Source organism: Gavialis gangeticus, unplaced genomic scaffold (assembly GCF_001723915.1).
Source record: "Gavialis gangeticus isolate Ggan-Ray unplaced genomic scaffold, GavGan_comp1, whole genome shotgun sequence".
NCBI classification, from domain to species: domain Eukaryota; kingdom Metazoa; phylum Chordata; order Crocodylia; family Gavialidae; genus Gavialis; species Gavialis gangeticus.
The window spans coordinates 66,495,477-66,508,232 of NW_017729033.1; the positions used below are offsets into that span (position 1 = coordinate 66,495,477).

Consider the following 12,756-nt stretch of genomic DNA (forward strand, 5'->3'; position numbering starts at 1 on the left):
AAATACTGTGGGGTCTGCTCATCAAGAGGCTAAAAGATTGGGACGTGCTGAGTTTGAAACACATAAGGGGATCAGCTTGTACAGGCTGATTGACCCAGTTTGGCTCAGACATGCCCTAATGAACTGAATGCTGGCCCATGAGGGTGTCATCTGGACACCCAGCCAGATTCAGAGGTATTCTGTTTAACTGTGTGCTTGTGTCTGACTGTATTTTATTGTTGCTCTGATGAACTGATTCTTGGCATCTGAGGGTGTTAGCCTGTCCATGCTGATCAACCCGGCCAGGTCAGGCGTGTCACGTTAATCTGTGTGTGTTTGTGTGTATGACTGATTTGGGGACTGGAGGAACCCAGCTCCACTGAACTGAGTCCTGCAAGATAGCTCCATTGGGGGTGAGGGCTTGTAGAAGGGAGAGATACAGCTCCATATAGAAACACAAGTAACACAAGCAGCACATTGATAGAATTACCAAGACCCTAGCCCTAATAAATGAGTACACCCCAAAGTAGCAGGCAAATCTGGTAACAGCCCCCCCTTTCAGCTTGTGAATTACAGTACCTATAACAACGTATATAAAAAGTACAAGTCCTATGCTACTGACATAAAGTGTTAATTTCTATAAGCCAATTCCTTGAAAGAGAGTAAAAATAACTTCAACATGTTGACAGGCTATCTTTGAAAACAGAACTTCTATTCACTTTTAGAAGGTGAAAGAAGGTATTCACTTTTAGACTCATGAGACATGTCTACACCACCTCAGGGCACAACCTGTAGCACTGGCATGAAGCAATCTCTATCCATTCACTCCCACTCCACATGGCCAAATGACAGAACTGAGGCAATGCTGAGGCAATGCTGATTAACACTCCTGAGTTGGCATGCAGCGGCGTGTGAATGAATGGATAAGATTTACTTACTAGAGCTGCTCCTGGGGTGAAACAGAGGCAATATAGACATGCCCATAGGCTCCTATCTACTCCCTGGCACGGAAAGGTGCATAACGTTATGGCTGTCATAGAGATGCAGCTTAATTCTGCTCTTACTTACACTCATGTTACATGGGCTTAATTTTCTCAATAACAAAAATTGGGGTAATTTTCCAAAGGAGAATGAGGACAGAAATTACTACAATGTGAATGGGTCTTTCCTTTCTGCACCTATAGCATACCAAGAAAAGAAAATGAGACCATAATACCAAGAAATAAATCAAAGAACAAATCACCCAGTGGCCTTCATTCAAGACAGATTCAGACAGACAACCTGTCAAAACTGGGATTGAATCTTCCTTCATTAATTTGTCCCTGTGTTCCAAGACACTCACTGGAGCCTAAACATAGTCATGCTGTCATTCCTGCAATATCCCCTCTATAAAATACCTAGGGAAAACTCTTTTATTTGCTTAACTTCAGATGTGCGGAGTTTGGATTAGGATGGTCTCAGGACTTCCCAGTTCCTCCTGTGCTGCCAGATGTCCCAAGGGACAAGGGAACAGGATTAACCAACAAACATGCTTTTAACCAGTGATGTTTATCAATTAACTTTTTCTTTTAAGATTTCTGTACATGGGGAATATAGGAACCTATCAGACTGGAAATAAATACATACCCAATGATGTCCTTGCAGGTACTGCATCTTTATTAATCCAAAATGACACCCAAGAAAGAACTACTGTGAGTATGCAAGGAATGTATGTCTGAATAGTAAAATATCCCATACGTCGGCTCAAATCAAAGAAGATTCTCATGATAATATATTCTCCTACAAGGGAAAATAAAAGCCCATTGTAATCCTAATTGGATATTGCAAGTTGTTTTCAGTTGCATCTTTATTTGATGTTGTTGTTGGAAACTGATACCTTACCAGACAGAGTATGGGAAATTTCAGTTGTATTTCTTAGCCCTACAAATGCAAACTGGTACAGTCTCCAGTATTTGGGATCTGCTACTTCAACAGAGGTTTTTTTCCATTTGTATTCAATTTCATTTCTGGGATACCCATCTAGAATAAAATAGAGCAAATCAGGCATTCAGTTACAGTATGCAGCAAAAAAGTCTTGTTACTTGTGATATCTGCAGTATATGTATAAACTGAATAACTGGGTCAGACAAGAATTGTTACATAAGACTTAAAGATTCCTCATATAGGTTAACTTCAATATGTCTGTTGACAATTTTAAGTATGACTAAATGTATTACCAGGCAAAACTATACAGATACAGAACTCTGAAGGCAAACATACGACTTAAGGAAAAACTGTAATACCTATTCTTGAACATAAACCAAACCAAACCACCTTTTATTTGGAATGACTTGTCAGAGATGTGAAGGTTAATGCAATATAATACATTGGCACAATTCAAAAGGAATAATTTAACTTCAAAGTGGTAGACACTTTATTTCTTAATTTGTCTAACAAGATATATACTTTTCCTTTCCATTCTTAGACAGAGCATTTATGGCCAGATTCACTCTGTGATCCTTCAGCTTTAGGCTGGTGTAATCCTTTTAATTTCAATGGAGCTCCTCCCATTTCAAACTGGGACGAATGCAGCGCTGAAATTCGCACAGCTGCACAAAGACAACTCCATTTTTAAAAGGCTGGTTTGAAAACATGCTTAGAGGTATGCAAGAATCAAAAGTGGCAGTACTAATTTAAGAAGATTCACTAGTGTTTGATTTCACCCCCTATTAAGTTGTACATTTGGGAATAAATTGCTTAGATGTTTTCTCTCTTTGGGAACAAATTAATTTTATATGCTTATTATAGTGTATATTAAAGGGACTAATTTTGCAAGTAACTAATTCTTATTCATACAACTAGTTTTAAAGGCAGAGAGACTAGCTGTGACAAGTAAATATTTAAATCATAAATGTAAAGGCTACGAGCAGAATAATATTGTTTTATAATGTTAAATATACTATATGCAATCAGTTAAAAGTTGATACATCTTGTAGAAATATAAATTCATATTCACACATATGTACCTGTGTGAATACATATACGCATCTATTCTGTCACCAATTTTGTCCTCTGATCTAGAGCCTCTTAATCTATGGACAGACTTGCATTAACTTCAATGAAGCATGCAGCAGGCTTCTAGTCAGTATGATTACCTCTAACCTTTTAAAGTTGCAGCAAAACAGATTGCATGTAGTATCATTCATGTATCTTTCATTTTATTTCAGTCAAAATAGGAGGCGGCAAACTATAAACAATTCATTTTTTAAATACTGTATAAAAATTTAAATTGCAATTGTTTTCTATTTTGCAGTCGACTTATCAATGTGCCTGCATTTAAATCAAATGGAAGAAAGTAACAAAATATTTTACCACCTACAGCTTGAAAACTCCAGTGGGCAAGAATGTTCATCCATAGGAAAGTTATGAAGCTGAAGATAACATTCAGCATTAATTGTCAACCTAATTAGAAAAAAAAGTTTTATGAGTCAGGTTAATTTTGTCTCAAGCATCCTAACACTTAGGGGCAGATACTACAGAGTTAATGTTGGACAACTAATGTATGTTAGAAATAGGCATTTATGTGCTGGTATACAAAAGCATTCAGTATACTTTCCCTCCCCAAAAAAGGCAACTATTATCAAATACTGTTGGAAGACTTGTGTATCCAGTTACTTAATATGTATAATGCTACCTGCAAGCATTTCAAGCATACTGTTTTGACTCTTGAGTCCTTTCATGTCTTTTCTGGTAAAAGCAGATTAAAACAGAATGAGGAGACATAGGTGACTGGTACCTCCTGAGTCGGGGGTGGGACTTGCCCCCACAGCAGCCAGTGAGTGACTGGGGGGGGTCCCCCACAGCCAATTGCACTGACTGGGGGGGGGTTCCCCCTATGGCTGATCATGCTGACCCAGAAGTGCACTTCTGAGCACGCTGCTGGCACTTCTGGGTTGGTGCGGTTGGCTATGGGGGGACCACAGGGATTGCCTCTCCTGGTGCCCTGACTCCCCGGCCAGCACTCTTGAGGGGACACCAGCGCTATCGCCTGCCCCCTGTTGCCCATCACCTAAGCAAGCAGGGAACACTGGCTGTCAGAGGGTGCACCAGCTCTCTCAGGGGGTGTACATGCACACCCATGCATTCCCTATGCATCACCACTGTGAAGAGATATCACTACAGCAAGCAAGGGGAGGAAAGTATTACCAAGGAGCATGGCTTAGCCCAGCCAAGACGTGCTCTCACTCTGCATTAGCAGAGGTGGAGGAGGAATTTTTCTTCCTTCACTGCACCCCCACGTATTAGCTCCTGAAAACTTGAGGTAGCTATTGACAGTCAGCAGCTTTATTAATGAGGGTGTGCAAGAATTTAAATGTTTACTATTTGTGTACAAGAGACTGCCTGATAACTTGCTAATAAATGGCTTGCCTTACATTTGAATGAGACACAACAGTTCCAAATACCAATGCAACACAAAGCTTTTATTAGCAAGTATTGCTTTAGCAAGGTATGCCTTGGAGGAAATGGATACTTGGGTGAATTCAACAGACCTGACTCCCACAGATCAATAGTGGATGGGATGAGTGTCACAGGGTCAGTCTGAGGATCTGATCCAGCATGAGGTCAGTCCGTGGGTGCAATTTGGTGTAACTGATTCCTGCATACTGGACCCACCCACGGAGGTAGATCCAGCCGCTGCAGTCCAGCATGCAAGACCAAATCATCTGGCCCATGTGACTCTCCAGAGGACCAGAAATTTGGCAACAGGGGACCTGCAATTAACATTACCACCGCCACCCTGCCACCAAATTTCTGGACCTATAGGGAGACTCACTCTCCAAATAACACAGCTTCACAGGCCTGAGGTTGAACACTAGTGCCATATAATGAGCTAGCAGTACTAATGTGAATAGTAGGATTGGATTCTTAAAGAAAGAACAGATATGAGTAAAATTGTTAAAAACATGTAAATGATTCAGCAGCCTAAAAATCATTTTCATGAGAGATTCAGGTCTTAATACAACTTAGGCTGCTGGATCACTTAGATCCTTTATAAAATGTTATGCCACCCTCATTGAGAACCTTTTCAAAGACACACAGGAATGATCCAGCTCAAACTAACTTTCAATAGAAACTAGTGAAGTGTTATGTGCACATTTAGAAATTTCCCCTTCTATTGGTAGCATGGTGAAAACAAGTAAAAAACCAACTAAAACCAATGTCTGAGAGTAATGCAGTGCTTAAATATCCCCATGAAAGAGATTACTTTGCACATGGTAATGTGCAGAAGAGGTCTATGAAGTAAGCAATTACTTTCTGTACACTCTTTTTTGGGACTTTTCTGGAGATCTGTTCTGAACAACTGAAAGAAACAGACAGGCATTAGATGCCAGCAGGAAATGCTGTAGGGGTAAAATGCCCTGTATTTCAAATGGAAAATTTTGCATCCAAAAACTTGATGTTTTTGTTGTAGTTAAAAATAATAAAATGTATTTTCCCTGCCCTCTATACTGTGACTTTCTTTCTTTGGATAATTAGCTTACAAAAAATTACTTTAATGAAAGAGAATCCAAATTAAGCAAAGAATAAGAAACATGAGAGCAGGTAGAATAAGAAACATCAGCCTGTAAACAAAGTCAGTGTGAAGAATGGCTAATCCTACCTGTTAAGAGCCAATGGGAAAGGCCATTTGGGGGTGCTGGGATGCCTAACAGCTTGAAACATTGTTATATTCTGGTTTTGCTCCTTCAGTCACTGTTGCATAAGTTCTGCTTTTTTCCATGTGCTTCCACCTTGGGCTAAACTCTTTCCCTCATAAATATGAATTGTATTGACAGTGCTGCGTATACAGTCAATACTTTCCTGTTTTACTGCTGGTCCATTACACTTCTAATGCTATACGTTAGCACTACCCAACAGTCTGGGAGAGCTCATATGAGTGGTCTCCCCTAGTTTACATAAAACAAAATTAACAAGAAATGGCAACAGACACCCTGAGACTTAATTGAACAGGGGGTTTTGAGCCATTAACAGAGATGGGCAAAGTATTATGTTATCACTCAGTAAACACCATTTTAAACATTAGCAATTGAGAAGAAAACTCTGTATTGTAAATTTAATTAAAAACAACCAAAAGCAACTACTGAAAGAGAGTTCTATAAGCATGCTTCAAAGACTTCTTAAGAAAAGTACACTGAACTATGTTCTTTTTAATAATTTTAGTTCCTTATTTTTCCAAAGTATTATTGCATAAGATTTCCTACATTTGCAAATAAATATTAGTCCCAAGGCATGCCTAGCCCAAACATGGCAAAAACAGAGTCAGTTGTAAAATATGATTTTTATTGTTTTTAAATCCAGCAATTTTATCAAAAGTACCCAAGTTGTATATTTTTTTCCCAACAAGCTGTATGGGGTAATAATGTGAACTTGGAAGGGATCCAAACTGTGAGAATTTACTGTTCAGTACGGTATTTATAGGCTTGGCAGGATTTGATTTTCATTGATAAACATCAATAAACACCAATTTCACCTCACACTCACAGACGGATGGAAATCTTTTTATAACAGGGAACCCTTACCCCATTACTGGGCAGTGACGAAAGAGAGATGGAGGGATAGAGGGCAGAGAGGTTAAAGAGAAAAAAAATGGGTGGCTTAATGACTCATCAAGTAAGCAATTAACTACTGGTTCGCAGGTGCAGAAGTGGACTGGATGGAAATAACAGGCTACTTAAACAAACCCCCACCCAAAGCTCAGAGCAGAGGAGAGGATTTGACTTGACTTGACTTGACAATCCAGTCTGGTGGCATCAAGGTCCTCCCTGGGTCCACTAATTTGTGGGGGAGCTTGCCCTCACCACCTCCCCTTGTGTTCCCAGAGCTCTGGGAGTGCCCCTTCCCTTCTCTTCTGGTCCCTGCCTGCCCAGCTCTTTTCTGATGAATGAACAGAATGATTCAAAGCAGGCATGATTTATTGATTTATAGATATTTACTTTTTATATTTTAACATGTGGTCTTATAAAGCTTTTAACTGTACACTGTCATTACTAAATTGTCTTCCTACCACACCCTTGATTTTGTGCAATCCTGAAATTTAAATCAATAAAAATCAAAGTAAATGCTTAAAAATAAACATCGATTTTAGCCATTGAAATTATTTTAAAAAATAAAAATTGAATTCTGCCAAGCCTAAGTATTTATTACATTAAACTGTCTCATTGTTACCACTCAATTTAACCTTTCATGCACATGCTTTATTTCAAACATGTAAGTGGTGCCACTGATTCTAATGGTGTTCTTTAAGGGAGTAAAGGTAAATCCATATAGAAGAATTTGCAGGATAGGGCCTTTGCTGGCATGTAAAAAGTTAAATGTTTAATCAAAGTACTTACGACTTCTAATGTTTTATCTGAGTGCTTTGTTTCAGTGTACTTAATTTTGTGGAAAATAGCTACAAGACAAATGTAAGAGTTCAGTTTGGTTCAGTAAGTCTGCTGTGTAGCATACAGTTGGACTCGTGACACTTCAAAAGTGGAACACAGCTATCCTACCTGCTTCATAAATTACATTAAATAATCTTATTTATCTTTACTTACTTCCTGTACCTTAAAAACATATCTGCCACTTGTTCAGATTTAGTTTCTCTCCTTTTCTATTTGGTAGTACATTACAGCAGTATGTATTTAATGTTCTGCTTCACTAAGCTGCAATGTTTTTCTTCTACACCTTTGTTTCTAACTTTTGTAACTCAGAAACAAAAAGACCTGGAAATTATTGTGGACTATAAAACTATCCCTGCCTAGGCACAACATTTTACTTTGTGGTGGTCTTTCATTTATGCCTGACACTTGTATTTTTAAAGAAGTAAAATTACTAGTTTAATAGATTGAAGAATGTAATAGTGAAAATATTAGGAAAGAGCTATATTTTTTATATCCATGCACATACCTCAGAGTATATAATATTCGCCCATCATTCCAGATTCGAAGCAAACGGTTTGGAGTTGTGATCCAATGAGCATCAGATTTTCTTGAGTTCCGGAAGAATGTATCTGGAATCCATATTTTTCCAACCATATTGCTATTAAGCATAAGTACTTTCATTGAACTGTTAAATTTTAGACGACTGTCATACCAAGTTTGGGCAAAAATTATATCTATAGTGTATTCCTAAAAAGAAAGAAACAATCATATCTATAGAGATTGCCCAAGCCTATATTCCAAGTATTTTTCAGTAACAGGTTAATTAGCTCCTCCATTCTGCTACATACTCTTGAGCGGGACACCACAGCCAAACAGTTGGCTTAACTCTGTGGAGGAAGCTTGCAGTGATCACGAGCCTTACAACAGCTCCTGCACCACCCTTCTCTGCCTTGGACATAACTGGAGAAGATGAGGAACAGGAGATATGAATAGAACATCCCCGCATCTCTAAAAACCCAACTGGCTGAGAAAGCTCCTGAGGCCAGAGGCATCTGGACATAAGACAGCAGTCTGAAGACTCACAACATAGACATATTTGATTTTTGACTTCACAACTGAGGCACATTGTCTTACATGGCATCAATCTTCAATCTATAAATTGTAAATTTGCATCTAATTGTTAATGCACCAAATACTAAAGAATATGCTGTGAGTTTGTCTGAGAAATACAAATTAGCAGCATATTCAGTGTGACTACTCACCTACCAGGAAAGCAATTCTCACCATTTCTGAAGCACTCAGATACAAAAAAATAAGGAGATACAGGACTACCTTAATTCCCTGAGTGGCCTGCTCATATCACTCTCACATGCAGGTGAAGAAATCTGTGCAAGTAGAGAATTCCCTATCCATTTTCCCTCACCTGCATGCTTGTAGAGTTGAGGTGGTATAGGGGTAGCTTTAGCAGTGTGCAAAATGGGACGTATTTGATTTGGATTCAGATTTGGCCTGAACTGGAGACAGTGATTTGATTCGTTGATTCAGATCACTGTCCCTATTCAATTCAGCCGAATCCAAGTCTGAAGATTCAATGCGGATTCAGAGAATCAGCAATTCAGCCATAGACACAGCTTTAAATGTTTTTTTCTACATACCTCGAGGAACCAGGCGTGGCTCATGAATACTGCAATGCTGGGGCAGATGAGGCATCCTGCATGAGCACAGGGGGCCCCCCACGTGTTTGGCGGTGAACCCAGAAATGGACTGGAAGTACTTCCAGTCTACTTCCAGGTCCACTACCAAGCATGCTGGGGGGCACCTCCACCCCCTGCCCAGCTGGGCAATTGGCTGCACGGTGATGCTGGGTGCCCCCCCAGACCCAGGAGCCATGGGAGGGGGGCCCAGCGCACTCCCTGGCAGACCCAGAAGTGGATTGGAAGTGTTTCTTGTCCACTTCTGGGTCTGCTGCTGAGTACGGTGGTGACCCCCTCACCCCATGCTCCTGTAGGACACTTCATCCATCCCACCATCTCAGCATTCACGAGCCACCTGGTACCTTGAGATATGTAGAAAAAACATTTAAAGCTGCGTCTATGTCCAAATCGTTGGATCTTTCTGAATCTCTCCGAATCGATTCGCAGGGTTCTAATTCAATTTGGAGATATTAAAGGGGCTCCTGATTCAATTTGGATTTGGAGTTTTGGCCACTAAAATCAGGCTGAATCAAATCAGTGACCAAAGCTTCACATAGCCCTAGTACCATATCACTTCATCTCTGAAGCAAGGGAAGGATTTATTACTTTGTATCACTCATCCTTTTTGCAGGCTGCTCCTGGTGAGGTGTAGCTTTGTATAGCATCTGACATGAGATAAGCCAGTCATTTCCACAGTTTTGTCAACAGCTGGAAACATTTTAAATACCGTTATAATTTGAAATGTATTCCAGCTCTGAAAAGTGACTCTGCCAATATGCATTGTGGGCTTCTGCATATTGTCCGCTCTACTAACTCATCTGACGTATATGACTCTAAGGCCCATCTGTCCTGAAGACTGCAGACTAGTATGGAGATACTGAGTGAGCTTAAAACAGACTAGCTTCTATATAGGAAGCAATTCAACTGCCATACCATTGAACTCAGCATAGCTTATTTACCTTGTGCTGCTGTAACTAAGCTACTCATTGGACCCAGTTTAACTTGCTTTATGCTATTTTGGTAGGATCTTCACCGTACCATGCAGTCTGCAATTAAGATATAACAGAGGCATGCCTATACTGTCCCAGGATCATTATGGGACACACTACAGTGAAACATGCCTCCCTTGCTGTTTGAGTGCACCTCCCAGAACTGATATAATATATGCTACTTTGTTGGCATGTCATTTTAGCACCACTAAGCTCACTTTCTTACCACAATTTATAGTGCTTCATTGGGTATGGGTCAAAGACAGCCATGTTACATCAGTTTGGGTAGATAGAAAGTATAGAATGGGCATGGCATGCTTCACTTTGGCTTTTTCTAGTGCAGGCCTGAAGCAGTGTAGACAGGCTCTAAGAATCTAGTTTTTTTTCTCTGCAGCCATTATCCCCAACAATGGAAGTTCTGCAAGCCAAATCAGATCCTCAGTTATATTGAGGAACGTCATCATCTTTAATACTGCCTTCAAGACACCTGTGGAAACCCAGGGTTTGATTACCCATTACCATGTACTTTCTCCCATTCTCCTCAGTGCTTCAAAATAAGAATGGTAGCATTTGACACCCTCTTCGCAGTACTTTGAATAACTACATAAGGCACAGTGGGTTCAATGGGTCGCAAAAGATTACCTGAAGCTGAACAAAGAGATGGAACACAGTTCTCCTTTCTAAAACCATGTTGCTATTGCAACACTTACAAAAGTAAAAAGTAGTCAGTTCATGAAGCCAACAGTTGTGACTGAATACACAAAAAAGGCAAATCACAACCTTCTTCCCACAAAGTCACGTACAAAGAAGGTCTTCTATCTGTGGCTCTTCTCCTTCCCTTGCCACTTCCACAGGATTCTTATTTTTCCTTAAGGTCATGGTGAGCCTTTTTATTGTTGAGAACAATGCATACATCCTCAAGATACATTATCGTCTCATGGAACTCTTTTGATTCAAATGGAAACAGACTTTCCAGAAGTTCTTGGGTACAGAACTGTGAAAGGGAGGCTTAAGCTTAGAAGGGGTTGAAAGAAAGGACACCACAAAATAACTGATCCATGGCACTGGCCTGTAACCTGCACAAATACTAATGCATACGTGAATTCCACAAATAGAAACTCTCTGGCTTGTTAGAATGCCCATATTCTCAAGGGACTGGCATTTAACTACAAGCAAAAGAATCCTGGATTCCTAAGATTTTCTGAGTATAGGAATCATCACACCTGAAAAACAGTTCTCCAGTATCTTGTCTCCAACTATGGCCAGCCTTAAGTGAATGAAAGCCAGACTTTGTGTAGACAAGTATTTAGCCAGTATAACAATAATTTGATTTACAAAATGTTCTTTTACCACAATGCTTCTCTCTCGATGATCATTTTATTTCTCTCATTTTGGTACAAAATGTTGCGCTTAACAATTCTATTACTTCTTTAATTGGTCTTTTATATAACTTCTTGTCTTGCAGCGCTACTGAGTTAATATACAAATTGGTTTACTGCTTTCCCTTTCAAATGAAACAAAATGATAAAATAAACATGCAGACTAAAAAGGACTTTAATCTATTGACACATTAGTCACAGCTATAACAAAATTCATGCTCATTCATATTTAGCTTCAAATTATACCCTAGGTTCAATGACCATGAAACATGTTAGTGCATATTTGGCATTTCATTAGAATTACTGACCTTTTCAGAACCCTGCTTTTCCACTGCTTGTACAAAAAGCCTGCCTATTTTCAGCATATTTTATTTTTCTCCATTTCTTTTCAGTTACTAAATACTGTAAGAAATTCAAAATGGGGAAAATACGGAAAATAATGATGAACAACAACAAAAGGGAGCCAAACTCCAGGATCTTTGCACTCAGAGAAGTAATCTGAATGAAAGTCAGTAAATTATAAGGGGAGCTTGTTTCAATAAATACAAAGCCAATCACTACATGCTACTTGATCAGAATTCCCAGAATTCATTGCATTTCCATGTGGTAAGTGAAGAAGAATACATACAGTCAGCATTCAAACTCAGTCAGACACGATGCATTTTTCCAACATGATTTTTTGTCAAAAGCTATAACAAAAGGAAGCAGACCTTGCTCTGTGAAGTTAATACTGAACATAAATGTCACTGAACAAAGGTCACTGCAGAGACTGTAAACCAACAATTGCCTATAGAACAAAATAGATTCAGAGGTAAGAACAGCCATCATGATGGAAATCAAGTTTCCTTTTAGCATGCTGAAAGGGAACAATGACGCCAATGGGCAAGTAAAATCAAACAAACAAAAACTAATTGTATCTAAATGATTCTCTTGTAGCCAAAGAATTGATCCATGTGGGTACTGATGATTGGAGATCCGGATTTTCTGTTTCCCACGGGAAAATGGAGAAAACCACGGATTCCCTGTTTTTAAGCGGAGAAAATGCAGATTTCTCTTTTTAGCAGAGAAATCCACAGATTCTCTGCTTTTGCAAAGAGCTCTTTCAGGCTGGCACTGTTCCAGCCTGCTAGAGCTGATTGCAAAAAGAGCAGGAAACTCCCAGCCCTGGCGGGGGGGGGAGGGAGAGGGGGAGAGGGCGGGGCCTGAGCCTCTGAGGCAGCCAAGGCTGGGCTCAGGCTCACACTTGCCCTTCGCCCCCGGAGCATGGAGATAAGTGGGGCTTGGGACAGGGCTGGGGAAGATGGTTGGGGGC

At 39.8% G+C, this 12,756-nt stretch overlaps 1 protein-coding gene across 2 annotated transcripts in view; it reads right to left on the reverse strand.

Moving 5' to 3' along the window:
• GABRG1 (gamma-aminobutyric acid type A receptor gamma1 subunit) overlaps positions 1 to 12,756 on the reverse strand; it is a 142,583-nt gene that overhangs the window by 25,085 nt on the left and 104,742 nt on the right. For both annotated transcript variants that reach the window (XM_019526458.1, XM_019526459.1), the window contains 4 exons: positions 7,909 to 8,129; positions 3,338 to 3,420; positions 1,861 to 1,998; positions 1,606 to 1,758 (listed from right to left, as the gene is read on the reverse strand). In XM_019526458.1, the coding sequence (XP_019382003.1) occupies positions 1,606 to 1,758; positions 1,861 to 1,998; positions 3,338 to 3,420; positions 7,909 to 8,129 (595 nt within the window). The remainder of the gene's footprint in view (positions 1 to 1,605; positions 1,759 to 1,860; positions 1,999 to 3,337; positions 3,421 to 7,908; positions 8,130 to 12,756) is intronic.